This window comes from Bos grunniens, chromosome 11, assembly GCF_055505025.1.
Source record: "Bos grunniens cultivar Pamir isolate PY7600 chromosome 11, Bosgru_T2T1.0, whole genome shotgun sequence".
NCBI classification, from domain to species: Eukaryota; Metazoa; Chordata; class Mammalia; order Artiodactyla; family Bovidae; genus Bos; species Bos grunniens.
Genome location: NC_141175.1, coordinates 38,484,931 through 38,501,878, shown reverse-complemented (window position 1 = coordinate 38,501,878; position 16,948 = coordinate 38,484,931). Strand labels below are relative to the sequence as shown.

The window sequence follows — 16,948 nt, the reverse complement described above, 5'->3', positions numbered from 1 at the left end:
TTAAAAACATTTTAGTGCATGGAGTCAAGTCAGTATAAAAATACAGTACTATTCTTATTTCTTGAAATAAAGTATAAAAAAGTGCTTTGTAAATTCAAAAGAGCTACATGTGAAGTTCACCAATTTTTGCCACTTACATAAAAAAAGTGCATTTTGAGACAGGTGCTTACCTTTTCTTAGACGGTCAACTACAAAAGTAAAGCCTGTAGTTCTTGGATGTAAGACATATTTGTATTTCTGAAGTCCATTCTTTTCAGCAAATTCATTACTTCGAGTCATGCTATTTTCTAAACAAAACGATAGTAGAAGCCATAAAATAAAGAATGATAAGTAAAGAAAGGAAATGGTACAAATTTTTTATAAAAATGGCAATTAATTTTTCTGTAATTATTCAATATAACATGCTGAATCAAATGATAGAAATACTTTATTAAATCCCTAACAATAATCCTAGAGTTACCTACTTACTGGAATTTTGAAAATTCTTATAATAAGGTATCAAAGATGTTTTATAACATATTCAATTCTTTAAGAGATTTTATAAAATAGTCAATACACAATGAAAACTGAAATATAAATAAAATACTAATAACTAAAATTTTCATAACATAATAAAAATTGAAATGCTAGAATATAAAGATGAAATAAAATAGTAATAAAACATAAGGATCTGGACATCCAGAAGAAATTACCAATAATTTGCCAAACAGATCAACACAGTTTTAACCCCATAATTTAGGGCTTCAGTGCAATGTGAAGCATCTGCCTTGCTCAGGCGCACAGCACACTAATACTACTAACTAAAACCACTCCACAACAGAATGGGCACATGATTAGCACATCATGTACAAACATCTGAACATGGTTTGGCTGAATATAGTTACTGAGTCAAGTATATGTTCCAACTGTTGGCAAAAACTTTTTCCATTCCATGAGGTAACTTTATAAGTTCCAAGAAGAACCAAGCCCATTATTCAGCAATTATATTTGGAAAAAGTAAAGTGTTTAGAAATTTGGCCTCAGCTGCTGGTGGAGATCATGAAATACTTTCTGATGACAACAGATGTTAGAACCTGCAATTCTCAGCTGCATCCTGAAATTTAGACCATTCCAAGTCACCAGGGGGTGGAAAAAAAAAAAAAAAACCCTATATAAATAAATACTATTTTCTGAGGAGTACATTTAAGACCATGGAGTTCTCAAAATCTCAAAAAAGTATAGATGGATTCCACAACACTAAAACACTAAAAGAACACTCCTGTAAACTGAGTCAAAAGATTAAACAGATCTCTAGCAGGTCAAAAGTAAAAGCCCTAAACAAGAAAAGGAATAAGCTCCTCTCTTATTCTGGGGGTATTGTGGGCATGGGACTACAGAACAGTATTTTATAGACAACTGGCAGGATCTTACATGGGATGGGGAATCCCAGAGTCACCACAAAGATGAGTAGGTAACTACTCTTCAGTTCTCTCTTGCAGCTGGTCATAGACTTGGGGATCTGAAGACCAAAACTGAACTCTGATGTAAAATGTGAATACAGGTGGAAGTAGTTCTAAAAAGCATGGGCACGACGTGGGAAGACAGAAATAATCAGACATAGATCAGAGCTGCAGATTTTCTCCTCCTTGCCCACTTCATCTGCCTACCCCCAGACTCTGTGATTATTAGGACTAATGGACTAGCACCTCACTTTCTCACCACAGCCTCCTGTCTCATCAGCTGGCTCCCTCTTAACACTCTAACACCAGCATGCCCTGCCACTCCAGTGATACTATCTGCTCAGATGTTCTCAAACCAGCCAGTCATGTTCCACCTCAGATTCTTCCTGCTAGCCAGAATGCCTTCTACTCAGACATCTGCATGATCTTCTACTTTGTTCATTTAGTCTCTACTTAAATGAAAAGTTAAGGGGTCTTTTCTGGAGAAGGAAATGGCAACCCACTCCAGTAATCTTGCCTGGAGAATTTCATGGACAGAGGGGCCTAGCAGGCTACAGTCCATGGGGTTGCAAAGAGTCAGCCATGACGAGCAACTATCACTCAAGGGGCCCTCTCAAACCACCTTACTTAAACAGCACCCTATGCCCCCATCTTTTATTACTCTCTCCTTATCTTGCTTTTCCTGTAAGGCATGCATGAATACCTGGCATATTTTTATTGTTTTTTTATCTGTCTTTCCTCTTAGAATATAAGTTTCATGAAAGTAGAGATTTTTTGGTATATGAGGCTCCAGGCACTCATATATTTATTAAATGAAGAAGTTTACTAAATATACAAGGGTGTTGAACTGCATGTAATATTATAGTTGTTAAATACCAAGAAAAGCTTTCCTTTCCAAATCAGGAAAACAAAACACAAAATCATAGTATACCAACTGTGATGGTTAATTTTGTGTGGCAAATCAGCTAGGTCAAAGTACCCAGATATTGGTCAAACATTATTTGAGCTGTGTCTGTGAAGGTGTTTTTGATGAGATTAATATTTAAACCAATAGACTTTGCATTATGTGAGTGGGCTTCATCCAATCAGTTGAAGGCCTTCAGAGAAAAGGACTAATCTCCTTAAACAAGGGCTTACCTGGTAACTCAGCAGCATAAAAAATCTGCCTGCAATGCAGGAGACCCTAGTTCGATTCCTGGATTGGGAAGATCCACTGGAGGAGGGAAAGGCCACCAACTCCAGTGTTCTTGGGCTTCCCTGATGGCTCAGCTGGTAAAGAATCTGCCTGCAATATGGGAGACCTGGGTTTGATCCCTGGGTTGGGAAGATCCCCTAGAGAGGAGAACAGCTACCCATTTATTCTGGCCTGGAGAAAATGTAGTCTATGGGGTCACAAAGAGTCAGACATGACTCTGCGACTTTCACTTTCACTCCTCAAACGAAAAAAAGAGTTCTGCCAGCAGACTGCTTTTGGACTCAAACTGCAACTCTCCCCTAGTCTCCACCTGACATACCCTATCTATTTTTAATTTACCACCCTCCACAATCATGTGAGCCAATTCCTAATTTGACCCACCCCTTCTCTCTCTTTTCCTCTCTTTCTACACACATACACACACATACAGAGGTGGTTCTATTTTTCTGAAGAACCATGACTAACAATGTGTGATATTACAATATAACATTAAGTACAAAAAGTATAAATTTCCCCAAATTAACTTGTGTAGTATTGTGTATATTACTTGCATAAGCAAAAAAAAAAAAAAGGTTTATAAACAATGATAACATATGAAAATAGAAATATATTTAAAGTTACATTTAAATGCACTAATTAAAAAATGTGCCAACAATTTGGATTCAGAACCTAAAGAGGATCATAAAACATTCTCTTTGGGCTTAAAAACCCAAGTTTAAAGTTAATCATGGAAGGTAAAAAACACCTTTAACAAATATTTTTTCACACCAAAGGTAATTTGCTAGCTTACTTAGAAAAAAAAAAATCATATCCCAACTCAAAACTATTTGTAAAATACTGTTTAAAAATTTTTTTTAAGCTTTAAGATCAGTCTGTTTCCTCTATCTGGCAAATACTGTTCTAACTTTAAAAACATGCAACTACATCATGGAATAATGAGTATTCTGGACCCTGAAAATACTCAAATAGATGTTAACTTCATCACTTAAAAACGATACTTGAGAAAAAATAGAGTGAAAAATTTAAAATATCTACCTTATAACTTCTGAATATCTAATGTATGAACATTTTTATACTGATATACCAAAGTAACAGCAACCCATGAGCTTTTACCCAATTATCTTTTTAATAACTAAATAACTTCCAAAGTTGCCACTCTTTGGTGTACATTTTGGCATTCACAAATATAAATCTATCACTTCCGAAAATGACTTTCTATACTCTAATACAGCTGATTTCAATACCCAAATTTAACTGTTACACATTCTAAATATTAAAAAATGTAAATATGGCAGTCTGTCCATTAAAACTTCCCAATGATAATTCAGCTCTGGGAATTAATAAACTTACAATATAATTTCAAGGTTAAACAATATGCAGCCAATATTATGCTCAGTATTACCCTCTGTGATCTAACTACTATAGAATTTAAACTATAAAAATCAAATATACTAATATATAATTAGTTATATAAACATATATAATATATATTAGTTATATAAACATACTAAGTATATAATTTAGTATATAATACTAATATATAAAAACACTATTTCTTGGAGTTGCCAATTATAAATTCTATGGGCTGAACATCAGGAGTTCTGGGTTCTGATGTGCCAACTGAATGACTCCAGGGATGGGCCATTAATCTCACTAGTGTTCAGTTGCCTGAGGACTGAGAAATTTAGACTAGATAGCTGATTTCAGAGTACCTTCATGTTAAAGAAGGAAATGGCAATCCACTCCACTACTATTGCCTGGAAAACCCCATGGACAGAGGAGCCTGGTAGGCTACAGTCCATGGGGTGGCAAAGAGTCAAGGAGTCGGACACAAGTGAACGACTTCACTTTCACTTTCCTTTCATGTTGTGAAGTTCTGTGATCCAAGCCCAGGCCACCTTACCTGTGAGATCAGTCCCCTCAGGGAATAGGAGGAGTTGAAGTGGTTCACGGATATCACAAAAATAATCAATCATGTCTTCAAAATGGCTCTTGTCATCCTTCCATTTCCTATGAATGAAGATATAGGCAGCAGCCTGCATAGCCCAACCTAGAATCAATTTAACAAGTATTTACATATAATTTTAACCAATATCCACATTTAAAATATATATTTTAGAGTTTTGGGGTTTTACTATAAATTACTTTCATAATGAGCATCTCATGACATACCTTAAATTTGGCACTGACCTTGGATTAAATAACAGATACACCAGATGATATTCTTAAAGGAGTTAGCTAAATTGTAAGATTTTCAAAATTCTCCAAAGCCTGTTTTCAAGCCAAACCTAGCTATTGAAATACAAAGAAGAACTGCCTTAATATTTATTAGTAACTCATCCAAAGTTAAAATCCCAAATTAAACAGACATTTTAACCAAGTTACTATGTGTTATCAGGCTTACAAAAGCAGTAAGCAAAGGATCTGTTCTCAAGCCATGTGTACAAAGTCTTTAGTATTTCCCTTTCGGTACTACTCAATCAAAAGTAAAAGTGGAGAGTGAAAAAGTTGGCTTAAAGCTCAACATTCAGAAAACGAAGATCATGGCATCCGGTCCCACCACTTCATGGGAAATAGATGGGGAAACAGTGGAAACAGTGTCAGACTTTATTTTTCTGGGCTCCAAAATCACTGCAGATGGTGACTGCAGCCATGAAATTAACAGACGTTTACTCCTTGGAAGGAAAGTGATGACCAACCTAGACAGCATATTCAAAAGCAGAGATATTACTTTGTCGACAAAGGTCTATCTAGTCAAAGCTATGGGTTTTCCAGTAGTCATGTACGGATGTGAGAGTTGGACTATAAAGAAAGCTGAGCACTGAAGAATTGATACTTTTGAACTGTGTGTGGTGTTGGAGAAGACTCTTGAGAGTCCCTTGGACTGCAAGGAGATCCAACCAGGCCAATCTAAAGGAAATCAGTCCTGAATATTTATTGGAAGGACTGATGTTGAAGCTGAAACTCCAATACTTTGGCCACCTCTTGCGAACAGCTGACTCATTTGAAAGGACCCTGATGCTGGGAAAGATTGAGGGCAGGAGGAGAAGCAGATGACAGAGGATGAAATGGCTGGATGGCATCACTGACTCAATGAACATGAGTTTTGGATAAACTCCGGGAGTTGGTGATGGACAGGGAAGCCTGGAGTGCTGCAGTCCATGGAGTCACAAAGAGTCGGACACAACTGAGTGACTGAACTGTACGGAACTGTGGTAAATACACCTGACTTAAGGCAGATAATCAATACTGTCTTATCTGACAGTCCACGGAGCATGAAAACCCCGGGCCATGCACAGTAACTATCTGGCCAATCCAATGTTTTCTCTCAGAAATTTTACCTGGGACCATGGAGAAAACAAGTTGGTATGTCAGACAAACGGAGGACAAAAAAGCAGATAACAGAGACAGTAGTACCCGAGGCAAAATAAAGGGGGCCCACTGTAGTGAAGACCTAAACAACCTCTGCTATTGAGGCCCCTAAAGCTGACTGTGATCCAGAACAACAGGCAGTTTTCCACAAGGGCTGGTCAGTCTTTGGTTTCACCTCTTGAATATCCACAAGACTCCATCTCCCTTACTGCCATGTGTATCTTTACAACATGCTTTTCTTATTTCGGCTAGAGGGGATGAGTGGTAGTTTCTTGCAATCAAACACAACTAAAACAATAGTTACTGTCATTAGGTAGATACGGTAGGACCCTGAAAACATACAGAACTATCATTACATCATTTAATCAGTGACTTTAAAGACTGTAAGGTTTTGTTTTTTGGGGTTTTTTTGACTTTACTTGGTTATTTAGTAAAGTTGTAGGACTTTATTTGGATTTTATTTTTGGTTATTTCATGGCTGAAGTCACTGTCCACAGTGATTTTGGAGCCCAAGAAAATAAACTGTCACTGTTTCCATTGTTTCACCATCTATTTGCCATGAAGTGATGGGGGCAGCTGTCATGATCTTAGTTTTTTGAATGTTAAGTTTTAAGCCAGCTCTTTCACTCTCCTCTTTCACCCTCATCAAGATGTATAGAACAGTCTTATGGACTCTGTGGGACAGGGAGAGGGTGGGAAGATTTGGGAGAATGGCAATGAAACATGTAAAATATCATGTAGGAAACGAGTTGCCAGTCCAGGTTCGATGCACGATGCTGGATGCTTGGAGCTGGTGCACTGGGACGGCCCAGAGGGATGGTATGGGGAGGGAGGAGGGAGGAGGGTTCGGGATGGGGAACACATGTATACCTGTGGCGGATTCATTTTGATATTTGGCAAAACTAATACAATTATGCAAAGTTTAAAAATAAAATAAAATTAGAAAAAAAAAAAAAAGAGGCTCTTAAGTTCCTCTTTACTTTCTGCCATTAGAGTGGTACCATCTGCATATCTAAAGTTGAAGATATTTCTCCTAGCTGAAATCTTGATGTCAGCTTGTGAGTCATCCAGCCTCACATTTCACATGATGTACTCTTCATAGGAGTTAAATATGCAGAGGGAGGACAGCATACATATGCCTTGTCATATGCCTTTCCCAATTTTGAACCAGTCTACTGTTCCACGTCTGGTTCCAACTGTTGCTTCTTGACCTGCATACAGGTTTCTCAGGAGACAGGTATGGTGGTGTCTTCAAGAATTTTCTACAGTTTGTTGTGATCCACACAGTCAAAGGCGTTATTGTAGTCAATGAAGCAGATGTTTTTTTGGAATTCTCCTGCTTTTCTTATGATCCAATGAATGTTGGCCAGTTGATCTCTGGTTCCTCTATCTTTTCTAAATCCAGCTTGTATATTCGGAAGTTCTGGGTTCACATACTGCTGAAGCCTAGCTTGAAGGATTTTGACCATATTATTTGGTTTGAGTAAGTACAAACTGGGGCTTCCCTGGTAGCTCAGCTGGTAAAGAACTGCTTGCAATGCAAGAGAACCCAGTTCAATTCCAGGGTCAGGAAGTTCCCTCAGAGAAGTGATAGTCTACCAATTCCAGTATTCTTAGGCTTCCTCTGGTGTCTCAGATGGTAAAGAATCCACCTGCAATGTGGTATCCCTGGGTTGGGAAGATCCCTGGAGGAGGGCATGGCAACCAACTCTAGTTTTCTTGCCTGGAGAATCCCCATGGACAGAGGACCCTGGTGGGCTCCATTCCATGGGGTCTCAAAGAGTTGGACATGACTGAGTGACTAAGCACAAGCAAGTTCAAACTAGAATACTATAGTCTACAAATATAAATAAGTTTAGCATAGGTCTTGCTGACACGTGTTCAACTGCTGCTCACCCACTGTATTTATTATCAGTGACAGCCACCGGATAGACACCTACATGTCTCTCCTCTTTCACCTGAGGACACCTACACCCACAGTGCAGTCGGTAGGCTTTGTGTAACTCTGGAGTGAGACTGTGTGGGTTAGAATCAGGGAGCCACCACAAACCAGCTGGTCAGCCTTAAGCCATTGTCCCTCATTGATCCCAAATGTAATAATAAGCATAATGTCACAATAGTATTTTACCTGATAGGAATTGTAAGAAATAAATAAGATTATTTAGCACAAAGTATTCAATAAGTAATCACTATTATCATTATTATGATTAAGTTACAAAAGTACCAAGGATATTGCGTCAAGGAACATAAAAATATAACAAAAAATTTTCCCATTCACAATTGCTCACCCCTCTTCTAGTGACTTGGAAATTATAAACTCTATTATTTTAAAGGTCATGCTTTACTTTACTTTTCTATTTCTAACAAAGATTTAAATTTAAATAACTTCACTTTTCTATTTCTAACAAACATTTTAATAACTGTCAACACTGAGTTAATAAACAATCTTCCCCTAAACAAAAAATTATGCTTTCCTCTTGTCTCTCTTCCAAAATTCGAACAAATCATCCAATAGTTCCCCCAAACTGCCATTATTATTACTACTACCATTCCTTATGTGTCACAGAAATATTTCTAAATATTTAGACTTGACTCAGTAAGTCTGTCTTGGCTTCTCGTATCATTTGTTTCTTATATCTCACATCCTTCTGTTAGTCCTCCTTAAGGAATTTCTGTCAAAAAATGTTTGAGTCTTCATATTTCTGAAATGTAATTTTTGTTGTTGTTGTTCTCAATTTTGGAGGCTAGTTTTGCTTAAAACAGAACTTGAGACTACCAAATAATTTTCCCCTCAAAATTTCAAAGCTATTTTGCCCACAGTCTTCTTTAACTTGATATAGCTAATAAGAAGTCTGATATCAATCTTATTTCTGTAGATCACCTAATTTTCCCCCTCTGAAAGCTTTATTGATTTTCTCTGTATCCCTGGTTTTGTGAAACTTTACCAATATGAATACAGGTATGCAACTTTTTCACTAATTCTGCTCAGCAGTGAGGATACTCTTCTAACATGAATGTCTCTAAAATTGGGAATATTCCTTCCATTATTTAAGAAAACATTATTTTTTTCTCTTCTTCATTCCTTTAGACTTTCTATTTGGAACATCTCTTAGATAGATGTTAAAAGTTCTGGATTTTTCCTCTCATGATTTTCATCTCCTATCATTTAAGGAAAATCTTTTAGCTTGGTCATCTGACTCATTAATTTGTTCTTCTGTGGTGTCTGGTCTACTAATTGATCATTTCAGCAAGCAACTCTTTAATTTTCAAAATTTACAACTGATTCTGTATCACAGAAGCCAATTTTTTACGGAAAAAGAACAAAAACTATAATAAGCTATGACACATACAGACAGAAGTAGTTTTAATAAAAATGTTGACTGAATTAATTCATTTAATTATCAAGACAACTATATAAATTAGGTAAAATTATTCCGATTTTATGGATGAGGAAACTAAGGTACATTGAGACTCAAAGAACTAGTATGTGGTAAAACCAGGTTTCAAATGCAGGCAGTCTGGCTCCAAAGCTGATGTTTTTAACCACTGTACTAAACAGCCTCTTTGCAATATGTACTTGAATCTCTCTAAGGGTTAGTTAAACACAGTTGATGTTCTCCTCAGAGAAATACCTGTTCTTCAGAGAGTCTATTCTCAGACTTTCTTTAAAGCTGTGACTTTCCTCAAATGTGAATTCTGCATTGTCTTCACAGTTGTTCTAGACTGAACACACTGACAGGTTGAGTGTATTTCTCCATTCCCAGTGAGACAGCTATAGGAAGACCCACAGGACTGTCATAAAACTTTTCTAATATTTTATATGTTTCAGAAATCCCAGAATGGCAAGTAAAATGACTGAATCGTCAGCTTCTTAGAACTCTCCTCTGAAGATATGATGATTCTTTGTGCTTTGCCTTCTCATGTTCCATTTATACATCACTAATGCTTTTCAATCTTTTTTATTCTCTTCAACTTAAATGTTCTTCTCTCTTTCATAAAAATCACAAAGCCTTGTGAGTCTTTTTCTCCCCATTTCATTACCAATTCTACATGTTATTTATGTTTAAAGCAATATCCCTATTTTTCTTAAAAAGCAATATCCAGATTTTTCTTAACAGTTTTCTTAGTAATCTTGAGGTTATCATATATTATTTCATAATTTTATGGGCTGATAAATAACAGTGCAACTAATCATGTAATTTGGAATTAGTCTATATAATCTGCCTGTCTCATACTTTTTCCATTGGAGGACATTTCATCTTATCACCTGAATTTCTCAGACAAGGATGGAGAGTCTAGCAGGTTTATAAAGATAGATTCTGTGGGTGCTGGCATGGCTCTGCTACAACCATCTTTTTTTCAAAAACCCCATTTACATTATCAGCACTGCCTTCTCAAAACAGACAGGCATAATCTCTGACCATACTCTATAGTCTAAAGATATTCCATAAGTTTAGAACCTGGTTTTCCTTGGCTTAAATTTTCTTTTATCAAGTTTTAGAGTTGGCTAGGGGGGAAAAAAACCATTTGAGTGTATTTTTAACATTATGCATTCTTTTTCCATAAAAAGTAAGCCTTCCACAGCATTTTATTTTTCCTTTTTTCATTTTAGTGTAGATGAATATACAGTTAACCCTTGATCAGCATGGGGGTTAGGGGTTCCTGCCCTCGAGCACAGTTGAAAATCCACTTATAACTTTACTGTTATTCCCTCCATACCCATAGTTACACATCCATGGATTCAACCAACCACACATTGTATAGTACTACAGTACATATTTATTAGGGGAAAAATACCTCAAGTGGATTAAATTCACATGCAGTTGAAACCAGTGGTGTTCAAGGATAAATTGTAGTTACGAGAACCACAGAAATATCTATACTACTCACCTAATGTGCTAAAAACTGAACTTCAAAGATAGATTAATTTATCACTATTGTCCAAGTTTTTATTAATTCATTACAGTATCTACTATGAGACCATGGATGCAATGCCAGAAACAAAAAAGCAATGTGCAAGAGATGACAAACTGTTCTCTTCCACAAATTTGTAATCCTGAATATAGGGTATGGATGCACCAAGGAAATGTTACCCACAGGCCTCTCTTAAATGAGAATGAGTGATAATATGAACAGATGCAAATTTTATATCAACTCATATCACAACAATCATGAGCAAATACTATTTACTGACTGTGGTTGTGCATAACAATGGTTATACAAATAAATCCAGGAGAGTAAGTTCTATTTCTCAGAATTTACAAAGTAAACAACAGTACTATTAGATTATAACCCAAAGAATAAAATATTGATAATTAAACTAAATATTAAATTAAATTTAAAAATTAAATTAAATATTGATAATTAAATATAAATTATTATTAAAATAATTTATAATTAATTGATAAATAAAAATTGATAATTCATATTGGATAATTAAACAACTGAGGAGAAGGGACAAATCTCCTTCACACAATTACAAATAAAATACGTAGATACTCCCCACTCTAGGAGGTGAAGTTTAATTCTGCTATCCACAACCAGCACTTGTATGTGGACTGCTCTTACTGAATAAAATAGAGGAGAAAACATTAATTTTGTGGTGCAGAATTCTGGCAGACAGCACCTTAACCAAATGATTATAATTAATATCACCGTGATAAGCTAGGTTGATATAATGAACCCTCCCCATGAAATGAGTCAGTTCACATTTGTGGGGCTTTTCCCCAAAACCCATAACCCCCAACTAATCCTGAGAAAATGTCATTTTCTGTGGAAAATTCTTAAAGAGATGGGAATACGAGACCATCTGACCTGTCTCTTGGGAAACCTGTATGCAGGTCAGGAAGCAACAGTTAGAACTGGACATGGAACAACAGACTGGTTCCAAACAGGAAAAGGAGTACGTCAAGGCTGTATATTGTCACCCTGCTTATTTAACTTATATGCAGAGTACATCATGAGAAACGCTGGGCTGTAAGAAGCACAAGCTGGAATCAAGATTGCCGGGAGAAATATCAATAACCTCAGATATGCAGATGACACCACCCTTATGGCAGAAAGTGCTTTTCACTAACTAAAAAGCCTCTTGATGAAAGTGAAGGAGGACAGTGAAAAACTTGGCTTAAAGCTCAACATTCAGAAAATGAAGATCATGGCATCTGGTCCCATCACTTCATGGGAAATAGATGGGGAAACAGTGGAAATAGTGTCAGACTTTATTTTTTGGGGGTTCCAAAATCACTGCAGATGGTGACTGCAGCCATGAAATTAAAAGACACTTACTCCTTGGAAGGAAAGTTATGACCAACCTAGATAGCATATTTAAAAGCAGAGATATTACTTTGCCAACAAAGGTCCATCTAGTGAAGGCTATGGTTTTTCCAGTAGTCATGTATGGATATGAGAGTTGGATGGTGAAGAAAGCTGAATGCAGAAGAATCGATGCTTTTGAACTGTGGTGTTGGAGAAGACTCTTGAGAGTCCCTTGGCCTGCAAGGAGATCCAGCCAGTCCATCCTAAAGGAGATCAGTCCTGGGTGTTCAGTGGAAGGACTGATACTGAAGCTGAAACTCTAGTACTTTGGCCACCTCATGAGAAGAGCTGACTCACTGGAAAAGACCCTGATGCTGGGAGGGATTGGCGGCAGGAGCAGAAGGGGATGACAGAAGATGAGATGGCTGGATGGCATCACTGACTCAATGGACAGGGGTTTGGGTGGACTCCGGGAGTTGGCAGTGGACAGGGAGGCCTGGCGTGCTGTGATTCATGGGGTTGCAAAGAGTCAGACACGACTGAGCGACTGAACTGAACTGAACTGTAGTAAGAGCTTCCCTTGTGGCTCAGCTGGTAAAGACTCTGCCTGCAATGTGGGAGACCTGGGTTCGATCCCTGGGTTGGAAAGATCCCCTGGAGAAGGGAAAGGCTACCCACTCCAGTATTCTGGCCTGGAGAATTTCATGGGCTGTATAGTCCATGGGGTCACAAAGAGTCATACATGACTGAGCAACTTTTACTTTTCCTTGCACTTTTACCATAGTAACACCAGTAAGTGACTGACTGAATAATCTTAAAGCCCAAAACCATTTCTCCCAACCAAAGAATCTGTCAACTTCCACACAGCTCAGAGCTTGAGCTTTGTTAGGAAGTCAGTGAACACAGTCAAAACAAGAGCTCATTTAACTTCCCAGGTGGTGTGAGTGGTAAAGAATCTGCCTGCCAATGCAGGAGACTCAAGTGACCTGCATGGTGTTCTATTCCTGGGCTATGAAGATCCCCTGGAATAAGAAATGGCACTCCAGTCCAGTATTCTTGCCCGGATAATTTCATTGACAGAGGAGCCTGGTGGGATGCAGTCCATGGGGCCACACATACACACACGCACACATCTCAATGCAACCCTAAAAAAATTACTTAGTTCTCAATGTAATTCTAGAAAAAAGTATAATCCTGGTATACTGCCTGGCAGATGACTTAACTAAATTTATTAAACCTTTGTTCCCAATGGGTTTCCCTGCCTTTTTGACAAAAAAAAAAACAAAAACACATCAAAACTCAGTCTCAGCCAAGGAAGTCTGGCAACTGAAAGTACAAAAACTTATTTTTCAACTAGTAGAACAGCTAAGATGAAAATGGTCTGGGTTATGTATCTGAAAATACAGCTGTATATGATATCCAGCCAAAGAAGTAAAATATTTTAATATACCTATTTCTTCTGACAGTTTTCATATAAATTTTAATTCATTATAACCATTTAATAAAATTTACTGAATGAGTAAATCAATTGTTGGATACTTTTCTGTATACATTGGTGAAATGTGGGAAAGAAGTTGTATCAGGATGCTCTGGGCTGTGTTAAATAACAGATACCAATCCAGAGGTCTTACACCATGGGTGTACGTGTCTCACGTCAAGTCAAGTCTGGCCCCAAGGCTGGTTCAGAAACCAGTCTCTCACAGTTCTATTTGGCCATCCTCTTGGATGCAAGATGGTTGCAGCAGCTCCAAGTATGATGTGTTCTCACAATAATGTCCCAAAGTAGGAAAGGAATGGCATTGTCCCTTCATGAACCTATTTTATTAAGGAAGAAAATCCTTCCCAGGGCCTCCTAAGAAGTCTCCCTATTACATGCCTTTGGTGGAACTGGCTGATGGAAGGCTAAGAAAGGCAATATGGGGTATTTTCATATGCTTTCATGGGATGTGCTTATCACAGAAATACATTGTTAAAAATAGTGAAACATCTTCTCTGGCCTTAGATATTTTGTAATAGATACAACACAGGAAAGAAAGCTGCTATGAAACCTTCCATGATTTAGATACAGTAGGAAGCAATACGGAGAAGGCAATGGCAACCCACTCCAGTACTCTTGCCTGGAAAATCCCATTGATGGAGGAGCCTGGTGGGCTGAAGTCCATGGGGTCACTAGGAGTCAGACACGACTAAGCGACTTCACTTTCACTTTTCACATTCATGCATTGGAGAAGGAAATGGCAACCCACCCCAGTGTTCTTGCCTGGAGAATCCTAGGGACGGGGGAGCCTGGTGGGCTGCCGTCTATGGGGTCGCACAGAGTCGGACACGACTGAAGCGACTTAGCAGCACCAGGAAGCAATAAAATAATCAATCTACCGTTTAGTCATTAAATGGTTAGGAATCCTTGACTAGAAGCGCCCTTTGAAGAAAGGGTCACAGAGGGAGCTTCAAATATATTTGCTGTAGAGATCCTCAGCAGCTGTTACTCAGGGGGACTAGGCTCACTTACTTAATGAAGGTAATAAAACTGATGTCTCAGGTGTACCAAAGAAACTGGCAGGAGTGGGCTATTATTAACTCTTGTGGAGAGTCTTACTTCAATCTAGGAATGTATTCATCTTTTCTCTTGAGTTGTAAAACAGAAGAAAGGCATGAAATGTTAAATTTAGAAAGTGTCCACACTATACCAAGAACAGCGGTCCTGGTGGGTAATTCTGTGTTTATGTCTTTCTATAATTTGAAGAGAGGAATCGGGTGTGTCGTTTTTCATAATTGGGAGGAAATTTAGAGAAAGAGTCACATAAAAATGTTTTATTTGCTATAATAGTTGCCTTTGAAACTTAATGTGCCCAGCAAGCTGTGTATTCTCTTTGATCCTGGTAAACATAACCAAGTGAGGGAGTGAAGGGGTCAGAGGCAATCAATGAGTTTTTAAGATGAGTTTAATTAATCTTGAAGTTTATAAAAAGTGACACTTTCTATTGATAGCAGCAAAAAGAAAATGGAGAGTTATTGAAAACTTCAGATATTAACCTGGTACTGAGGGGTGGGAGCTTATTAGTGCTGTGGATGACATAAAAGGCTGAGACATTTCAGCCAAAAAATGACTGACAGGGAGTTGGTCAGTTGATAGAGAACTCTGTCAATTCATGTAAAACTACTGAATTTATATAATATGAGATGCATGACATATAACCTATTTATAACATTGAAAGTGTGCTAAAAAAACCACCTATAGTAAAAATGATATGTGTGCTCATTCACACGGTTGTGTCTGATTCTTAGTGACCCCATTGACTGTAGCCTGCCAGGCCCCTCTGTTCATAGGATTTTTCAGACAAGAACACTGGAGTAGGCTGCCATTTCCTCCTCCAGGGGGATAATATAATACCCCCACCTTAGGGGGATCCACCAAATTGGATGATATCAAAGACATTTATGGCTTAAAGATGGTTCTAGTCTTCGTGAATGTCCATTTTAACCAGGAGGAAGCTGGGTAGGAAGCGGAGAGTTTCCCTTCTCCATGGAGTTAAGTTTGGTATTATAAACACAATATTTCAAATAGAAAATTATCCATTCTTTGTACTTAATATACATGTGTGCTAAGTCGCTTCAGCTGTATCCAATTCTTTGTGACCCTATGGACTGTAGCCCAACAGGCTCCTCTGTCCATGGGATTCTCCAGGCAAGAATATTGGAGTGAGCTGCCATTTCCTCCTTCAGGGGATTTTACCAGGGATCGAACCCACATCTCTTTCAAATCTCCTGCATTGGCAAGCAGGTTCTTCACCACTAGCATCACCTGGGAAGCCCTACTTAATATACAACAGATAATAAAATTTAGGTGACTTCAGTAAATTTAGTGACTCTTAAAACTGTGTGAGAAACATCTTTAAGTGAATTTATACCTAACATAAATAGTTAATGAAATACAGTGAAAACCGAAAATTTGACCCCATAAAATGGATTACGTTCCCAGCTAATGTATGACCCGTTTTGTTGCATGTTCACGTGTAATAAAGTGTGCACTATAATCACTGTTTCTCCCGTGTATTGGGCAAGGTGGACAACAGATTTTAACCGAGTAGTTTCTATTCATGATCTTTGAAAAAAGGAGAATGCATATACAACACCAAGGGCAATTTTTTAAAATTCCAGTTATTTTTTTTTCCCCAACCCAGGGATCGAATCTAGGTCTATTGCATTGTAGGCAGATTCTTTACTGTCTGAACTACCAGGGAAGCTCCATGCTGTACATCAAATCCCCAGAACTCATTCATCTTAAATCTGGAAGTCTTTATCCTTTGACCAATATCTGCCCATTTCCATCAGCCTCTGCCCTGGCAGTCACCATTCTAGTCTCTATTTCTATGAGTTTGGCTTTTTAAGATTATATGTTTATTTTTTCTTCACCCACTTAACTGCCAATAGACACTTCAGTTGTCTCCATGTCTTGGCTATTGTGAATGATGCTGCCAGGAACATGGGGTTACCCTTCAAGAGAGTGATTTCATTTCCTGAAAATACACATTCAGAAGTGGAATTACTGGACTGTATGGTAGTTCTGTTTTGAATTTTTTGAGGAACCACCATACTATTTCCCACATGTAGCTGTATCAATTTACATTCCCACCAACAGTGTACAGGGTTCCCTTTCCCCCACATTCTTGCCAACGCTTGTCTCATC

General features: G+C 37.8%; 1 protein-coding gene and 1 long non-coding RNA gene across 10 annotated transcripts in view; one reads left to right on the top strand and one right to left on the bottom strand.

Annotated features, from left to right (window-relative positions):
- LCLAT1 (lysocardiolipin acyltransferase 1) overlaps positions 1-16,948 on the bottom strand; it is a 286,102-nt gene that overhangs the window by 86,699 nt on the left and 182,455 nt on the right. For all 9 annotated transcript variants that reach the window (XM_086323625.1, XM_086323628.1, XM_086323626.1 and 6 more), the window contains 2 exons: positions 4,538-4,684; positions 171-287 (listed from right to left, as the gene is read on the bottom strand). In XM_086323625.1, coding sequence (XP_086179751.1) covers positions 171-287; positions 4,538-4,684 — 264 coding nt within the window. The remainder of the gene's footprint in view (positions 1-170; positions 288-4,537; positions 4,685-16,948) is intronic.
- LOC147362946 (uncharacterized) overlaps positions 1-16,948 on the top strand; it is a 104,747-nt gene that overhangs the window by 77,506 nt on the left and 10,293 nt on the right. The gene's annotated exons all lie outside the window — the stretch shown is intronic.